Source organism: Leucoraja erinacea, chromosome 27 (assembly GCF_028641065.1).
Source record: "Leucoraja erinacea ecotype New England chromosome 27, Leri_hhj_1, whole genome shotgun sequence".
Lineage (NCBI taxonomy): Eukaryota > Metazoa > Chordata > Chondrichthyes > Rajiformes > Rajidae > Leucoraja > Leucoraja erinaceus.
In genome coordinates this window covers 15,888,620-15,908,505 of record NC_073403.1, presented here as the reverse complement: position 1 = coordinate 15,908,505, position 19,886 = coordinate 15,888,620, and the positions used below count along the sequence as shown (strand labels likewise).

General features: G+C 41.7%; 1 protein-coding gene across 1 annotated transcript; it reads left to right on the top strand.

Moving 5' to 3' along the window:
• The first annotated feature begins 8,237 nt into the window (after window positions 1-8,237).
• Window positions 8,238-19,886, top strand: LOC129710275 (glucose-6-phosphatase catalytic subunit 1-like). The gene is made up of 5 exons (XM_055657162.1): window positions 8,238-8,512; window positions 11,629-11,738; window positions 11,841-11,946; window positions 14,706-14,821; window positions 17,309-19,886. Exons 1-5 carry the CDS (start codon window positions 8,283-8,285, stop codon window positions 17,818-17,820), a joined length of 1,074 nt encoding a protein of 357 aa, XP_055513137.1. The 5' UTR covers window positions 8,238-8,282; the 3' UTR covers window positions 17,821-19,886.

Here is a 19,886-nt window from a genome sequence, read left to right as displayed (position 1 = left end):
AAAGCCTGTTAAATCTTATTATTTCTGCCTTCATCACCACCTCCATGGATTCCACTTACCACTCTGAATAAAATATTTGCTCCCTATGTCTCCTTTAAATTTTGATCCATTCACCATAAATCTGTGTCATTTAGTCTTTACCATTTCCACCCTGGGAAATAATTCCTACTAATGATTCTTACTATTCTACCTTTGCCTCTCATAGTTTTATATGCTTCTATCTGGTCACCCCTCAGCCTCCAATGTTCCAAGTTTGTCCAATCTCTCCTTCTGACCTGATTGTGGTTTGAATGTCAAAACAGCGTGCACATGTTTTTTTAGTTTCTTGTGAAGTCACAAAACTGCCAAGGATCTTGTCTCCGTTGTGTCGATTTGAAATGGTGAGCAAGAAATAACATGGTCATGGAAATATGAAACCATTTTCTCTGTACATATTGAAGGCACATTTTCTCTGCTGTATATGGTTTAAAATTGTCCAAGTTCATAGCCATCTTGCAGTAACTTTACATTTGCCGTTTCATCAGTAGAGGTATATGTTATCCAAACATTTCGTGATCACATTCAATGAACTTCTTTCAAATTCTAGTATGAAAATTAAAGCTAGAAATCTTGGAATTAGAACTACAGATGCTGGATTACAAAAAAGGATGAAAGTTTCCGACTTGAAATGTCACCTCTCCGTGTTCTCTTGAGATGCTGCCTGGCCTGCTGAGTAACTCTAGTACTTTGCGTCCTTTCAAGCTATAAATATCAACAAGTTCAAAAAACATAATTTTGGTAGAAAGAATCAGCGTTTGACTAAATTAATTTATAGCTGATTTTTCTATGTGCCATTCATAAATAGTGGAGTGTATAATGATAGTAGTCATATAAAAAGTTCACCAATCTGACTTTAGGAACAGTGTCTGTAAACCTAGTGAACTCACGCGATCACAACCCACTCAGTTACTGGGCTAAACTTCACCCAGTGCTGGAATGGTGTTGTTCTAATGCTGTTATCATCGCTGATGGCCAGAAAATGATTGCAACTGGGAACAACCCCAGTCCAAAAAACAGAGTCAACATCCCTTCTATCAATACAGGCTGCGTCATTACAGCCAGTGGCATAGAAACCCAAACGTAGATGATGATTCACAAGGCCAGCTCTTGTGAAAATCACCTCGACTGTTTACAGAAAGAAAACAGATTGAAAAGTGATGTTTTTTTAACTTGAATTTTAATTCAACTTTCAACATATAAAATGACATTAAATTCCAAATTATTGTTGTAGTACAGAAGCACCTCACCATAAGATTCACTGCACGTTTTACTTTCCTTTCCAGAAAGGGTACACAGTGCTTAGCACATCAATGACAAGTAACAAGTTGCCTGCTTGTCATTGACGTCGATGCATCTGATGCCAAAGCCACTCTAGGCAGATCAAGGGGAGACCTGGATGATGGCCAACAAGAAGTTCTGCACAAACCCAGGTGTTTTGCTGTATAGTGCATTTTTGTTTGACTCTTCAATCACTTTGCAGGGCAGAGGGAGTGTGATGGAATACGGGGACAATGCAATGGCAACACCTGAAGCACAATCCTGCCATCTCCACACCTGACTGCAGACAAAAACCTCTGTGAGAGTCGGGATATACTTGTATTCCATGCCAGGTAAGAATCGTTAACTTTTAAATCCATTTTTTAATAGAATCCGGCCTCAATATGCAGATTTTCATGTTTAACAAGTGCCTCTGACTCCTGGCTTTGACTTGGTGTGATCAGTGCCCTGGGCCCAAGAGACAAACTAGTGAAAAGATATATTTTAACTGCATATATGTCACTGAAATAAATACTGAGACATCAACAAGAACAACGGGAACACAATTATATAACCAAAAAGGACCAGTCAGAAAAGAAAGGATCTTGCATTGGTCAAGATTTCCTGTTAACCTCCATCTTGCAATTTTGGACGATTGAAGATTTCTCTCCGTACATCATTTTTAAGAGGCTGGAAAGGGATTTCTTAAGGCTTTATTTCAAACCTTTACCGTAAGCACGTCTGAGAGACATGCAACATCTGCAATATAATTTGATCCGCATGTACCATGTTCAACCAATCATGGATTTATTCCAAGAGAGAAATCATAAAAGGATTCAGATGTTGTTGATACAAAATATTTAATGAAAAAAAATAAGAAATCTCTTTTTATAATTAAAAGCATTTGCCTTTTGCACATCAGCTCTTTGCTCACTGACTTGTACTGACTCCCAATAGAAACATTCTCATTCACCTATTTCCATAATGTTACCTTTCTCAATTGCTTTTATTTCTTCATATATGTTTTCAACACTGGCTTCTTTAGCAATCCCTGAATTCACATTCTCCACCATTTGTGGTCACGACCTTAAGCGAATAACTTTTCTCCCACATACCCTCTCGTCATTTCTGTCTTTCCTCCTTTAAGATGATTCTTTAACCCAAACTGCTTTTTGCCCACCTGCTTTTATTGTGGCTCAATGCCAATTTCAATGCCAGTTTTTTGCTTTTTAACCCTCTGGTGATGCACCTCTGTATGCTATTTATTTGTTAGTTCGGGAGAGTTTCGGATAACCTCAAGTTCACCATGTGCAAGGTAGGAGATTGACCAGTAAAGCGTTGGAACTGTTAAGTCAATAGGTAATGAACGCCTGGATGAAAGTTTCAGTGGGGGAATATTTTACAATGCAAGTGAAGACCTATATTGAGGGAAATAGAAGTTGAAGGATAGAAGCCGGGATAAAGTTAGTTTGATTTGGAAGTATTACTTCATAAGATTTTTTCCTGAAAGAATTTGTAGGAGTATATGTTAAGTATCTGTGATTTATCGCAGTCGCTGCCTCAAAAAGGCTGGCAGTATCATCAAAGACCCACACCATCCTGGCCACACACTCATCCCCCTGCTACCTTCAGGTAGAAGGTACAGGAGCCTGAAGACTGTAACAACCAGGTTCAGGAATAGCTACTTCCCCACAGCCATCAGGCTATTAAACCTGGCTTGGACAAAACCTTGATTATTAATAACCAATTATCTGTTATTTGCACTTTATCATTTTATTTATTCATGTGTGTATATATTTATATTATAGTATATGGACACATTCATCTGTTTTGTAGTAAATGTCTACTATGTCTGTGTGCTGAAGCAAAGCAAGAATTTCATTGTCCTAACAGGGACACATGACAATAAACTCACTTGAACTTGAACTTGTACTATGTTGCATTCAACATACCTGAACATATCCAGCCAGCATGTTCTAATATGTTGAATACTGGAAGAACTACGCAATAACTTGCTGTTAATATCTTACGGTTGATAAATCTGGAATGCAAACTCTTATGAGCGAAAAGTGAGGTAGAGGGAAATGTTCCAATGGTGTGATTTACGATTTGTACTAGATTTTCCCACTGTCATCTTTGTTAGCTCCATTTGTTCCTGTGCATGCAATGAAATTTATTTGATTAACTCATTGAACCACTGGATCCAAATAGAAGTGGCATTAAACATCTGATAAATATTAACCAATAAAGCTAGCAGTTACAGCCAACCTGGGTGCTAATTGCATTGGCTTTTTTTCCAAAATTGTTGGTTCAAAGTTCTGTTCAAAATCACAACTATAACATCTTATAGGTACTGGCAGAGTCTGCCAGCAGAATAGGTAATTGATCACTACTTACCTGGCATAAAAACAAAATGTTTATATACTTGTACATTAACCTGGATGTTTTCTCAAAAATGTCCACTTCACTAATCTAATTTTAAATAAGTGACATTAAAAAGCGAATGGTTTCATTAATGTCTACTAGTCAGCTACTTGGTAAGATAAGCATTGTTTGACATGTAAAAGCATTGGAAACAGCCCCACTTATGACTTTGCAACAGAAAATACAAGCCCAATTGTATAAGGGGCGGCACAGTGGCACAGCGGTAGAGTTGCTGCCTGACAGCGCCAGAGACCCGGGTTCGATCCTGACTATGAGTGCTGTCTGTATGGAGTTTGTATGTTCTCCCTGTGACCACATGCGTTTTCTTCCCACAGTCCAAAGACATACAGGTTTGTAGGTTAATTGGCTTTGGTAACATTATTAATTGTCCCTAGTGTGTAGAATAGTGCTAGTATACAGGCTGATCACTGGTCAGCACAGACTCAGTGGGCTGAAGGGCCTATTTACATGCTCCACATCTAAAGTCTGAAATGACTACAGCCAATTGATGGGTGTTAATGCAACAGGCAGACCACAATGTTTTTTGAAATAATATTTAGGATTGCAGACTCTTGAATTATGTTTGAGATTATTTGTAATTAAATCCTCAGATCCTTTTATTTTCGTTGGTCAATTAGAAGGTAAACTGTTCTAACAAAGCAAATGCAAACAAATGGCAATTATAGGCCTAGGTGTATATTTCATCAGCTGGTAAAGTGTATAAACGCTGGTCTTTATCCCATTCTTTACCATTATCAATATTTGAGACTAATTGTTGGACAATTGAAAGGAAAAAAATAGTTTAGGTTTTTTAGTTTAGTTCATTGTCATGTGTAGATACTGTGAACAACTATTGTTGCGTGTTAACCCGTCAGTGGAAAGACTATACATGATTCCAATCGAGCAGTCTACAGTGACCAGATACGGGATGAACGTTGAGTGCAAGATAAAGTCCAGTAAAGTCCGATTAAAGAAGTCTGAGGGTCTCCAATGAGGTAAATAGTAGCTCAGGACCGCTCTTCAGGTATTGGTAGGATGATTCAGTTGCCTGATAACAGCTGGGAAGAAACTGGCCCTAAATCTGGAGGTGCGCATTTTCACATTTCTGTACCTCTTGCCTCGATGGGAGAGGGGGGAAGAGTGAAGGTGTAAGTGATGTAAGGCTAACCGCAGAATGTTCTAGCAGATCCATACAGAACTGCCGGCATTTCTCCACAGGAGTGCAGGAAAGTTCTGGAAGCCCCCAATGCATGTCAAATCCGAAGCGCACTGGGTTAGTTCTAAAGGCAACATCCCAGCTGCCTTCTGCCGGTATCTATGGGAAATCCACTCTTGATCCCAGTGTGGGAGATTTGCAAGGCCATTGATTTGAACCGGAACTGTGGAAGCTGCAGGGAAGCTCAGGATGAATATACTGAGTGCCTTCATTAATTAATTGTGTTTTATTTATGGATTTTAATTCAAAGGTTCAGTGGATCTTATATGTTTTTAAGTGACAATTGTATCCATCTTTGATTATTTCATTTTTAATAATCATTAAAATTCTGTGAAATAAAATGATGAGAGAATCGAAAGACAGAATCTTTTACCCAGGATGGAATATCAAATTATCAAATACTAGAGGGTAAAACTTTAAGGTGCAAAGTTTAAGTATTTGATACAGAGGGTGGTGAGGACCTGGAACACACTGGTGAGGTGGTGGTTGAAGCAGAGACATTAGTAGCATTTTAAAGACTTTTGGATAGGCGCATGGATCTGTAGGAAATGGAGGGATATGGGTTATGTGCAGGTAGATAAGTAATGGTCTTTGCAACGTGTTAGGCACAGATATTATGGTCCAATAGGCCTGTTCTTGTGATGTACTGCTCTATGTTCTATGTCATTAAATATTTTTGCACGTTCAGATATATTTGGAAATTCTGAAAAGCTTTGATTGATGGCAAAGCGAAGGATGTGAGTTTGAAAGTTGTCAAAGGCTTCCAGAGCAGCTTGTGGTCAGGTTTATCCTGGTCCACCCCAGTGTGATTGAGTTCCTGCCGGTGGTTTTTATGTCTGTCAGTAATGATGCAAGATTTTGAGGTTTAAGCGGTGTTGGGTTGAGATCTGAATGCTTCATTCTGGAATCCAGTGACAAAACCTCTAAGGTACCAAAACAATGTGCCTAAAGAATTGCTAAGAAAATAAGTGATTGAAAAGCTGTCTGAACAGAGAGAAGCTGGGTTTGGGAACAATAGAACATGGGCACATGTGCCTCTTCAGGATCAATGTTTATACCTGTTGACAAAAGATATATATTTTCAGAGGAAATTATATATTTGTTATTTAATACAGCGTTTTTGCAACATGACACATTAAAAAAACACCCTGCTTAGCTGGAGTGAGTAAAGGCAAATCATTTTCACTGAGAAAATGTTTTTCATTCACTTTATCTGCAAGGTTGTGCAATCTTGCAATGAGTTAGCAATGATTGGCGAATTTCTGAGAATTGTATTTTAAAAGAACTGATTATACTCTGAGAGTTTCAAACGACTGTTGTTAAGTGGGAACAAAGCCGATGACCATTAAACACTATTGTGTGAGCAGGCAGAATAGTAGTTTGCAAATTTCCCCATGGCATGAAAAATATTAAAAGATTACTGCTCTAGATGAATGTCTGATATCTATTCATTATGGTTGCTTATGCCGTGTCTTTACTGCACATATTGTGCATTTGAATCACTTATTATCTTAACAATTCTTTAGGCACAATGGTTTGGTATCTTAGTGGTTATGTCACAGGATTCCAGAAAGGAGCAGCCAGATCTCAACCCAACACTGCTCAAATCTCAATATTCGGTTATTTAAAATAAATCTGGAATTGTAAAACTTGTATCATTACCGGCAGCCAGAAAAAAACATTCCAGTTATCTGCGCCCTTTGGTGGGGGAGAAGAAGGGTGGGGGGAAGGGAGGGGAGGAGTAACAACCGATGGAACAACCAGTCTCGTCCAAGGTGTTGGGTTGGTCTCAGAGAAGCTCACATTCCTTTCTTTCGGCAGAAAGCCGACAGTCTTCTCTCAAATATTCTCTACTCTTCATTCACAGGGTGTGGGTGTCAGTGGCGAGACAAGCAGCTACCTGGCCCCATAAGTTCCTCCTGCACTTTGTGGCTTTCTCAAGATTCCAGCATCTGCAGTTCCTTATGTCTCCATACAATGCCAGTGACCACTTGCCCTTGGTGGTGATGTGTCTTCCTGAACCATATCAGTCCAGCGTGGTTGGCGAATGGCGGATTAGACTCGATGGGCCGAATGGCCTAGTCCAGCTCCCATGTCCTTGGGTCTTATGGTCCTACTAGAGGCGGTATGTTGGAGAGGGAATTGCAGGATTCTGACCACTAATGATGAAGGGATAGCCATCTACTTCTAAGTCAGAGTTGTGTATGCATGCAGGCAGGGACGGGGTGGTGGGTGGGTGGTCTTAATGCACTTTATGAGCCAATTCCCGGCTTTAAAAAAACTCAGCACGGAAACAGATCCCCTGGCCCACCCAGTCCATGCCGACCATCCACCATCCCTTCACACTAATCCTGCGTTAATCCCATTTTTCCCCCCACATTCCTATCACATTCTCCACCACTCACAATTTGGGGACAATTTGGAGCAGCTAATTAACCCACCAACCCACACGTCTATACGATGTGAGAAGAAACTGGAGCACCTGGAGGAAACCCGCTTGGTCACATGTAGATCGTGCAAACTCCACACAGGCAGCACCTGAAGTCGGGTTGCTGATACTGTGTGTGAGGCAGCGTCTTTACCAGCCTCGGTAGGAGAATTTGTTGAAGGAGCAGAAGTTAGTTGTTGCATTATATTTTATACACAGTACATAGTGCATCAGTGATAGAGGCAGTGAATGTTTAGAGTGGTGAACACAATGCTGGCCAAGCAACAAGACTGTCGTATACTTTATTTCAAAGAGTCAGTTCCAGCAAACACTGAATGAAATGGTTAACAATTAATAATCTGGCTATTAAGATTAACAGCACACATCAACAATATATGGTTTGCTTGTGAAATTCCCTGCACTATGTTGTACAGTGGTGATATATTCTCAGTCTGATTGTTACAGGATGCTACACTGAACACTTCCTGAGGAAGTGCCTATTTACCTGGTTGCTTTTAATGAAAAAACTAGCTGTTAAAGGGTTAAAGTTTTGTTTGAAATTAAAAGCACATATTAAACATCATAATTTTTATTATAGAAATTACAATATTAGACATACCTGTCGCAACTTCTAATATTAAATGATGAATTGTGATAATGTTGAAAACACTGATGTCCTTTCTCTCTGGTTGTTTATTAGCTCAATCGATAAATTCAATGACTTAGGTGTTTTTCAAGCAAAAGGTATCCAAACATGTTTGCGTCAGCCTGATATGCGCTTGCTTTGTCCATTGGTTCTGTGCGTCTAGCCTCTGGGTCCAAAGATCACTGTTTGCGCATTATGCTGCTGCCTGCTACTGTATATAACACATCCACAGGACACAGGTGGAAGGGAGGTAACCTAGGACGCACCAGAGAATGGACGCTGGCATGGACCTGCTCCACAGCTCTGGGGTGGAACTGGTGCAGTATCTACAGCTGAACTACAGGGACTCCCAGAGCTGGTTCACCTTTATCTCCATCGCCGCTGACCTGAGAAACACTTTCTTTGTTTTCTTCCCCATCTGGTTCCACCTGTGTGAGGCGGTGGGGGTCAAACTCATCTGGGTGGCTGTCATCGGGGACTGGCTCAACCTCATCTTTAAATGGTAAGTTGATTGGGGAAGAGAGTTCGGGCAGTAAACCTGACATGGTTCTCATGCAAACTGGAAGAACAGCACCTCATATACCGCCTGGATAGCATTCATGGGGGCTTTGGAAAGGGTGCAGAAGAGATTTACTAATATGCTGCCTGGCTTAGAGGGTATTAGTTACAAGGAGAAATTGGACAAACATGGATTGTTTTCTCCAGAACACCGAAGGTTGAGCAGAGGCTAGACAGAAGTATATAATAATTCTGAGTGGACAATCAGAAATCTTCTTCCCAGGGTAGAAATGTCAAAGACTTGAGGGCATAGCTTAAAGGTGAGAGGGGCAATGTTTAAAGGAGATATGTGGGGCAAGTTTTCTCACCAAAGGTGGTGGGTGCTTTGAGCACCTTACCAGGGTGGTAGTGAAGGCAGATATGATAGTAGTGTTTAAGAAGTTTTTAGACAAGCTACAGATATGATGGGATTTTAGAGACATGGATCCACGTGCAGGCAGTTGACATTAGTTTATCTTAGTATTATGTTTGGCACTGATATTGTGGCTCAACGGACCTGTTCCTGTGCTGTACTTTAATATGTTCTATGTACTATGGTATAAACATTGAACTCTCCAAATTCAAATACCCCCCGCTCATCCTTCTCCCTTTCCCCTGGCTCCCATTCACTCGAGGTATAATTCTCCCACCATCTCCCCAACCCCCCAGTCACCCTGCTCCTTTCCCTTCCTCCACACGCTCATCTCCCATTACCAATTCCCTTACTTCCCTTGTATTCCCTCTCTTAACCTTCCCCCCCTCTCCCGTTTAACTCACATTCCTCCCTCCGGCTTTACATTTCACCCCTCCTCTTTCCTTACCTGACCCCCTTTTGCCTCCTTTTCCACCTCCATGCCGATACTCCCTTAGACTTTACCTCCCAAACATGTGAGCTCTGCCTGGAAGGACAAAGACAGCAGAGACCTTGGACACACCACCACGTGCAGGTTCCCCTCCAAATCAGGCACGACCCTGACTTGGAAAGTTATTGTGGATAACCTTCATAATTGCGGGTATGATAAAAGGCTGGGACTCGTTAGTGGGTGGCAGTGCCATCATCAGAAGGTGGCTCCCCAGCAGCCTCTCAGGAAGGGGCAAGACGTGTGGACCTTGCCAACAACACCTGCATTCCAGAAATGAATAAAGTCCAATTCTAACATGACCTTGGTTCCATGGCACCCAGCAGAAATAATCCAGATTTTTCCTATCTGAGTACCACATCAAGCAGAACATTTGCTCATTGGACTTTGCGGAGCTAAATCAACCATGCATTAGAACTTTGTATTGTCATACTTAATTGATAAAATATTATCTGCACTGACCTTTCCATTATGTTTTTGCTCACTGCCTCACCTGGCGGGGAGCTTTCACAAACCTGGAGGCTGCACTCCAAAGGTTGGTCCGTACAAGTGGCATTGAGAACCTTACAAAATATTTAAATGTTTTCTGCAGAAGAACAGATTGTCCGAAGAAGGGTCTCACCCGAAACGTCACCCATTCCTTCTCTCCCGCTGAGTTACTCCAGCTTTTTGTGTCTATCTTCGGTTTAAACCAGCATCTGCAGTTTCTTCTTACACAGATTGTAACTATCTTTTCTTTTAACACGTTTTTATACCTAAGGCATAAGGAAAAACTGGTTTGGGTGCTATTATAGTCAGGATAATCTGCTTCTAATGAGACCGTATATCGAAGGAAACTGAAAAAGTGACGAGAAAGATTATAATGTCCCTTGGATTAGTGCTGATTCTTAATTTAAATCAATATGGTGTGGGCAACAAATATTAGAGGAATTAGGTCACGGCTGTGAAGATGAACCTGTATGGGAATTTCCCTAAACAGTTTTATATTTACTACTCGTGAACTATATTTATATTTGAAAAGATAGAATGAGATGTTATTAGGTTAGGTTAGACGTAAGTAGGTTATATTACAAATTCATCAACTTTTGCGGAGACAAATGGGCGGCACGATGGCCTAGAGGTTGAGTTGCTGCCTTACAGCGCCAGAGACTCGGGTTAGATCCTGACTACGGATGCTGTCTATATGGAGTTTGTACGTTCTCCCTGTGACCTGCATGGGTTTTCTCTGGGTGCTCCGGTTTCCTCACACATTCTATGAACGTACAGACTTGTAGGCTAATTGGCCTGGTAATCTTGTAAATTATCCCTAGTGTGTATATGATAGTGTTAATGTGCAGGGATCGCTGGCCATCATGGACTGGGTGGGTCGAAGGGCCTGTTTCCGCACTGTATCTCTAAACTAAACTAAAATATATACTGCTGTGGATGAGCTATGGACATCAAAACATTGCAGATGGTGGAAATCTGAAATCAAAACTGAAATTTCTGGAATCACTCAGCAGGTCAGGCTACACCTGTGGGAAGCTGAGATCTGTTTCTCTTTCCACAGACGTGGCCTAGTCCTGCTGAATGAGGCAGACCCTGACACTGTAGTTAACAAAGTCAACATTGTTTAACTAAAACAAAGGCATAACCCTCTCAAAAGATTCACAGTCGGATCAAAAGATGTTGAGGTTGAATTAACCCTGTATCATTGGAATGAAATGTCACAGTCTGACAATAAACTAAGTTAAAATAAAATAAAAAATAAAAGGAAACTAAACTATCAGGTTTCTGATACCATATTTCTGATCATTTAACTTTATCCAGTTAGTATTTATTTAGAAATATATTCTGTTGCATGCAAGATATGGATGTATTTCGTGACAAAATATTTTTCATGGTGAATTAGTCGGGATCAGTGATTAACTCAATGACTAATGCAACATTCCAAAATAATCTCACTACAATCAGAGCTTGGTCAGCACAGAGTTCTTGGCTTCTAAGTTTTATTACGGTTCCCAACAACTAAGGTCAGCTTGTTGTTCAATGTGCTTTTAAATCGCAATTCTTATCCCTGCTTTTGAGATTCCCCAGTGTAAATGTTTAGCAAATGTCTGATGCTGTTAACTTCTAAAATGTTTTGCATCGGTTTACAAAGATTTCGAGTAAAATCCAGAATGATCGAAAATCCAGGTGCATCTACTTTTTCCAACGTGTTTCATTCCCTCTTCTGTTGCAGGATATTATTTGGCGAGAGACCTTACTGGTGGGTTCATGAAACATCCTACTACGGCAATGTATCGGTTCCAGTGTTGGAGCAGTATTCCATCACCTGTGAAACTGGGCCAGGTACTAACATGACTGAAACTGCGGACTTTAACAGGCCAAACATTAATCTTTCTATTGCATTCTCTGTAAAGTGTAGATTAATTCCAACTCTGTCCGTTTCAGGAAGTCCCTCCGGCCACACCATGGGCTCAGCGGGGGTTTGCTATGTGATGGTGACTGCAATAGTGACCAGCACCTTTCAGAAGAAGCAACACTGCAAACAAAGCTGGTGAGTCTCTAACACTGAACGCTGAATCTTTCAATGCCGACAGACATACTTCCCTACTTTGCAGGGAAAGGAGATAGTAAGTAGAAGGTGGGCCAAAGGGCCTGCTTCCATGCTGTATGGTTCTCTGGCTCCACTAAAGGAAGTGAACAGTTATAGTAATTGAAAGGCTTAACAAGACCCTGTCTACTCGATTTCCTCTGGTTTCTGTACAATAATATGTATCGAACAAACGTTGTCCTTATGCTACAAAGTCGAGAATATTTCCATTAGAAGGCAGGAATTAATGAGGTAGTAAAGGCGTTACATAGAGTGGATAAATTGGACTTAATCATAGGTTTGACAGGAGTGAAAATGCACGCTGTAGAGTGGAGGTGTAGAGGCAGTTGACTTCTTTACCTGGGGCTGATGAATTTATGGAACTGTCAGTACAGGGGACAGTGAACGTTGGCAAATCACAAACAAAAAAATTGAAATAATTATCAGAGAACATTAAATATAGGGAAAGAGAAAGAAAAATACTTTTGAAAGCAAATTGACTTCCTCCTCCACTTTACTCTTTATCTCCAATATCTACCTAGTATTGCCAACCTCTGGTATCATGGGAGACCCCTTCCACCCATGCAACGGACTGTTCCAGCTGCTACGATCAGGCAAACGCCTCCGTTGCCATGCTGTGAGAACGGAGAGGTTGAGAAGGAGTTTCTTCCCAGAGGCCATTCGGACTGTAAACTCCTATCTCACCAGGGACTAACTTTACTGAACGGTTTTCCTTCCAATATTTAATATGTAAAATAATATGTGTGTGTTTATGATTGTGTTTATAGTTTGTTTGGTTGTTTGTTTGTTTGTCTTTTTCCACAAAGTCCGCGAGCATTGCCACTTTCATTTCACTGCACATCTCGTAGAAATAGAAGCATAGAAACATAGAAATTAGGTGCAGGAGTAGGCCATTCGGCCCTTCGAGCCTGCACCGCCATTCAATATGATCATGGCTGATCATCCAACTCAGTATCCCGTACCTGCCTTCTCTCCATACCCCCTGATCCACTTAGCCACAAGGGCCACATCTAACTCCCTCTTAAATATAGCCAATGAACTGGCCTCAACTACCCTCTGTGGCAGAGAGTTCCAGAGATTCACCACTCTCTGTGTGAAAAGTATGTGTATGTGACGAATAAACTTGACTTGACTTGATAAACTTGACTTGGCTTGGAAAAGAGCAGACTAACAACACTCTCATTGTACATTCCCAGTTACATTTTTTTACAGAAAGAATAAACTGAGCACAAAACGTGTAGCTTTCAATACTTACTGAATGCTGCTTCACTGAACAAACAAGTTTCACTTACTTCCCTACTTTGCAGCGAAAGGAGATAGTAAGTAGAAGGTGGGCCAAAGGGCCTGCTTCCATGCTGTATGGTTCTCTGGCTCCACTAAAGGAAGTGAACAGTTATAGTAATTGAAAGGCTTGACAAGATCCTGTCTACTCAATTCCCCCTGGTTTCTGTACAATAATATGTATCGAACAAACAGCTAGTCCTGATCAGAATGTAGCCAACTTCCTGGTTAAAGATTGTTCCCCAACCCATAACCAATTGCTGTGTGAGCTACAGGTACTGCTTAGACCATTTAGACATAAGTAAGCCCGTTAAATTCTAATTTGTCATGTTATGTTGCCAACTGTTGGGCTCAGGTGATCTTGGTGAAGTTTAAGATTCAGAGAAACATAGAAACATAGAAAATAGGTGCAGTAGTAGGCCATTCGGCCCTTCGAGCCTACACCGCCATTCAATATGATCATGGCTGATCATCCAACTCAGTATCCTGTACCTGCCTTCTCTCCATACTCCCTGATCCCTTTAGCCACAAGGGCCACATCTAACTCCCTCTTAAATATAGCCAATGAACTAGCCTCAACTACTTTCTGTGGCAGAGAATTCCACAGATTCACCACTCTGTGTGAAAAAAAATGTTCTCATCTCGGTCCTAAAAGACTTCCCCCTTATCCTAAACTGTGACCCCTTGTTCTGGTCTTCCCCAACATCAGGAACAATCTTCCTGCATCTAGCCTGTCCAACCCCTGAAGAATTTTGTAAGTTTCTATAAGATCCCCCCTCAATCTTTTAAATTCTAGCGAGTACAAGCCGAGTCTATCCAGTCTTTCTTCATATGAAAGTCCTGTCATCCCAGGAATCAGTCTGGTGAGCCTTCTCTGTACTCCCTCTATGGCAAGAATGTCTTTCCTCAGATTAGGAGACCAAAACTGTACGCAATACTCCAGGTGTGGTCTCACCAAGACCCTGTACAACTGCAGGAGAACCTCCCTGCTCCTATACTCAAATCCTTTTGCTATGAATGCTAACATACCATTCGCTTTCTTCAATGCCTGCTGCACCTGCATGCCTATGTTTAATGACTGGTGTACCATGACACCCAAGGTCAAATGCAGAGATGATCTTTCCATTTCGGAGGAACCTAGAAGAAGGCGTAGACTTAGGGAAGAATGGTTTTCCATTTGCAATGAGAAAAGATAATTGTTCTGTCAGAGGGTTGAGAATCATTGGAATTCATTGCAGAGATGGAGTCAATAAGTATAGTCAAGCCTGAAAATCTTATTTTTATCTAGAAAGGAGTCAAGAGCTAGGAGAAACAGGGAGGGAAGTGGAGCGAGTCCACATTATCACAATGGATGCTGGGACAGACTCAGGGGCTGACGTGGTCTTTTCCTTATGTTCTCATCACTGCCATTACTGTTTCAGGTGTCTCCGTGCTTTTCTGTGGGGAGCCTTCTGGGTGGTCCAGGTGTGTGTTTGTGCATCCAGGGTCTTTGTAGCTGCACATTTCCCTCATCAGGTCTTCATGGGAGTCATCTCAGGTGAGTGGAACATTCAGCATTGCTTCCTGGGTCACTGGGTGACCCCATAACATTATTGCTTTATTATTGTCAAGCGCACCACGGTACGGTGAAAGGTTTTTTGCGTGCTATCCACTTAAATCAGATCACACTGCACACAAGTACAAGCAAGCCATACGCAGGTATACCAGGTAATGCAAAGGGACAAATACCAGAGTGCTGAATACAGTGTTACTGCTTTGTAGCGTTATAGCATGGGTTGGCAATCTGATCTGTGCTCCCCTTCTTCTGAATTATTGTTATGAAAAAATACTGTGAAAGTAGAAGAGGTACAGTATTGTGTACTAGTATCTCACATGAGAACAGCCCAAATCACATTTTCCGACTTTGTAAATATAAAATTACTTTTACCGTATCTCCCACAGTCTACCACCACCCTGGTCACCCTATTCCTTTCTCCTCAATCATACGATCATCTCCCATTCCTGTATCCTTTATTTTCCCTTTTATCCCCCCACTTTTCCCTCCCCGTCCCCCTGTAATGTATCCCTCTCCCCTGCTTTTCATTTCACTCTTCCTCTTCTCTCCTTCTCTGACACACTTTTGTTTTCTTTGCCCCACCACTATTTCCCTTTTCCAGCTTTCTCCCCCTCCTGCCCCCATTAGTCTGAAGAAACGTCCTGTCCCTAAAACGTTGCCTGTCCATTCCCTCTACAGACGCTGTCTGACCCACTGAGTTCCCTCAGCACATTGTGTTATGGAATTTGTATTAATTATTGCCTGGTGATGAGAGATTTAGCACCTAAGCATTTTGATAAGTTATTTTAGCTCCCATTGCAAGTAAGTAATTAAAATCACTTCACTTTTTACAATTAGGAAATTAAGTCTGAAATATTATCATACTCACAGTAAGTCTCTAATAGTTTCACAGCCTTACACCATGCAATTAGCAAAGTAGCACTATTTGGAAGCCGTGCTTGAAGACAGTGCGGGATGTGCTTACTATAATTACATGATATTGGAGTAGCATCTGTATTGACAAGAGCTTATATTCTTACGTTAATTACACTTCTTTTGAGTGTTCTGGTTAGAGAACCCAAAATATCCACTTCAACTATTTATCGCATAATCATCAAACACTTTTTAGGGATGGAATTCGTTTTATATACAAGTGTACATCATCCCGTTCCAATAACAAGAGAAGTTCAGGTATTTGGAGGAATCGCTGACAGAATGGCATGAGTTTGAGCATTAAGATTTCACAAAGTTTTCATGAAGCTGTATGAATATATTCCTGCTTGCTCTAAGGATTAATCCACAGCCTTGGTCCAGTGCATGGGGTATTGCTTCCTTTATCTCTTCATCTTTTTTCCGAGTCAGAGACCCCACGCGGCATAAGATGCCTGGAGCATCCGACCATCCCGCCAGTCTCCCAGCGATTCCCACACACTAACACTATCCTACACACACTAAAGACAATTTACAATTATATCAAAGCCAATTAACCTACAAACCTGTACGTCTTTGGAGTGTGGGAGGAAACCAGAGCACCCGGAGAAAACTGACGCAGGTCATGGGGAGAACGTACAAACTCCGTACAGACAGCACCCGTACTCAGGATCGAACCCGTGTCTCTGGCGCTGTAAGGCGCTACTCGCCTGTGTCACTTTCCCACCCATTCCGGGAAAGCGCACCTTCTCCGCTATTGAAAACAAACTACTTTTCTCTCTGTCCCTTCATTTCTAAGTCCTCTGATCTTTCATCTTTCATCAGACTTAGAACTGAAATGTTAAGTTTCTATTTCCTGACCTGCTGAATATTTCCAACATTTTCCATTTTAATTTGCAGATTTACAACATCTGACGTTTTTACGTCTTCATTTCAGATCACGTTGACTGATGTTAAAAGGAAGTAACTAGGATACGATTAGTTATAAATGTGAGAGAGAGCAAATAGATTGGCCAAAGCACATCTAGTATTTCAATCCATATTGCATATTTCATTATCAGTCACTTTAGTGTCATAGAAACAGGCCCTTCGGCCCAACTTGTCCATGCCGAGCAAGTTGGCAAACTGGGCTCGGTCCTTTTGCCTGCATTTGGCTCAGACCCCTCTCAATCCTTCTATTCCATACATCTGTGGAAATGTTTTTCAAAAGTTGTAATTGTATCCGCTTCTATAGCTTTGTTTGACAGCTCATTCAAGAATGGACTACATACTGAGTGCAAGCATTGTACCTGAAGTCCCTCTTAAATCTCACCCGTCTCATTTTAAGCCTTTGCTCCTAGTTTTAGAGTCGTCTACCATGGGAAATAGACTGTGAATATGGTCACGTTGATCCATGCCACTCATGACCCTCTACACGATCGCCCCTCAGCCTCCTAAACTCCAAATAAAAATATAAGTTTATATGTAAATATTATAATGTTCAGTGATAAAATTTCACAGTTGTTTTTTAGTCTTTGCAGTATCAGTGCTACTGTAACTTTTCATCTGTTTCGTGTTCAGGGATGGTTGTGGCGGAGGTGTTTGGCCGGATTAATGCGATCTACAACGCAAGCTTCAAGAGGTATCTGCAGATCACCCTCTTCCTCTTCTCCTTCGCTCTGGGCTTCTACCTGCTGTTGAAAGCTCTGGGCATCGACCTGATGTGGTCGCTGGAGAAAGCCCAGAGATGGTGCGCCCGGGCTGATTGGGTCCACATTGACTCCACCCCCTTCGCCGGGCTGGTGAGGAACATGGGAGCCTTGTTCGGACTGGGATTAGCTCTGAACTCACCCATTTATGTGGAGAGCTGCAAAGGAAAGAGAGGCCAGCAGCTCAGCTTCAGAATAAGTTGCATTGTGGCCTCCTTGATCGTCCTGCACCTGTTCGACTCGGTGAAGCCCCCAGCACAGCGGGAACTCCTGTTTTATTTCCTCTCCTTCTGCAAAAGTGCCGCCGTGCCTCTGGCAGCGGTGGCGATCATTCCGTTCTCTGTGTCGCAGGTTATGAACAAACAGGAGAAAAAAGTGCTCTGAGCATCAGCATCTTAAATATTTGCCCATTAATACAGAAACCACAAGCCAAATCAAATCAGCATGACTTTGGCTAGTTGCACTTTGAGACAGAATTTAAACTCAACTTGCCGTGGCACAAGGGCAGCAGGGTTGCACTGAACAGAATAAACGTGAAATTTAACTAGAAGATCTGAAAAAAAAAACCCCATGCACTGGAGGAGTGCTGAGAATGTATTTACAACATTAGAATTTACAGCATTTCTAATTGTAAACTGTTTTAGTAATCTGGCCCTTGTGTTGATTTACATATTGTCCAAATCATATTGACACCCTGCACATCACTGAGTGGTGGGAGTGAGAGAGTGAATGATTATGTTTTGTACACTCGTGTTTGCATTTCCTGGGCCCTCGGTCAATTAGCCTATTTGTTTAAAGGGAATGTTGAACCTCTCAGGATAACCCAGTGGGAATCTGCGGGCATAGTGCGTTGCAGACAGTCCGTCACTCTCTGGACTCTCTGTTATGAAGCTTTGGTCTGAGTTACCTGGGTCAGGCCTCTAGCTTCTCACTGATGGTCTCTGAGGCAAGAACGACAGTCAGTGATGGAACATGCGGCCCATACCTGCACATCGATCAACGGGCTATCACATAACAGAAGACCAGTCAGAGGCTCATTGTTCTCTGTAGATGGACAAAAAGATGCTGGAGTAGCTCAGCGGGTTGGGCAGCATCTCTGGAGAAAAAGTATGGGTGACGTTTTCGGGTCAGAACCCCCTTCTGAAAGTAGGGGGGGGGGGGGGGGGGAAGAACTAGGGGACAAGGCCAGAACAAATCAGGGCCAGCAACAGATGACCAAGGAAGGGTGTAGCCCATAATGGCCTATTGTTGGCTGGGGAAGAGGTGATAATGAAAGAATACAGGCATGTGGACAGTGGAACTAGTAGGATGATGAGGGTAGGAGAGGGTGGGGAGTGGCAATGCAAGGGTTAATTGAAATTTGAGAAATCAATGTTCATACTACTGCTCAAGTGAAATATGAGGTGCTTTTCCTCCAATTTGTGTGTGGCCTCACTCTGACAGTGGAGGAGGCCCAGGACAGAAAGGTCGGTATGGGAATGGGAATGGGAAGGGGTGTTAAAATGTTTGGCAATTGGGAGATGGCGTTGGCCAAGGTGGACTGAGTGTAAGTGTTCAGCAAAACGATCGCCCAGTCTGCGCTTGTTCTCGCCAAAATATTGGAGCCCACACTGAGAGCAGTGGATACAGTAGATGAGGTTGGAGGAGGTGCAAGTGAGCCTCTGCTTCTCCCGAAAGGACTGTCGAGGTCCCTGGATGGAGTTGAGGGAGGAGGTATTGCATCTCCTAATTGGAGTGAAAAACAGTGTTGCTTTTTTAACATGTACATTTGTGCTTAGATAAAAAGATTGCTCATCACTGAATATTGCTGGTATTCCATCTGGAAATGTTGTGCCTTCCACCACAGTGATGTATGCTGTGGTGGATGTTTGTGTTAAAATGTTAGTGTGTTTTTGTGTGTTCTTTCACATTGTACCGCTGCTGGCAAATTCATTTCACTTGCACTTTATGTGCAAGTGACGAGTAATACTGAATGATTGAATAATTGGAACCCACCTCTTCCAAACTAGTTCTGTAAACAAGGACTTGAAAAAGTACTTACCTCTAATGCACTGTGAATGCAATGGGATAAAGCAATGATTTTTCAGACTGGATGGGTGGTTATTTATTGTACCTGGGTGTTTTTTTATCAGAGAGGTCGATTGAGAAATCTGTTTGGTGCTTCAGCAGAACTATTAGCAAAATACTGCAGTTGCTGGAAATCTGAAATGAAAATTGGAAATGATGGCAACACTCCGTTACTCGGGAAATATCTGTGGAGACGGCAACAGAATCATTGCCTCAGGGTGATGATGGATCTCTCCTTCTTGTTGGATTAAAAATCTGTCACCAATTTGTTCTTTGAATAATTAGTTTGTAAGATTTCATTGTAATAAACATGTTGAAAGGAATGATGCTGATTTTGTTTGTATATATCTTTATTTTGTGATTAAATTGTTTCTTCTGAAAAA

Coding starts and splice junctions, on each gene's coding strand:
- LOC129710275 (XM_055657162.1), top strand. CDS start 8,283: ATGGACGCTGGCATGGACCTGCTCCACAGCTCTGGGGTGGAACTGGTG. Junction 8,513..11,628: donor CTCAACCTCATCTTTAAATG/GTAAGTTGATTG, acceptor CTTCTGTTGCAG/GATATTATTTGGCGAGAGAC. Junction 11,947..14,705: donor CAACACTGCAAACAAAGCTG/GTGAGTCTCTAA, acceptor TTACTGTTTCAG/GTGTCTCCGTGCTTTTCTGT.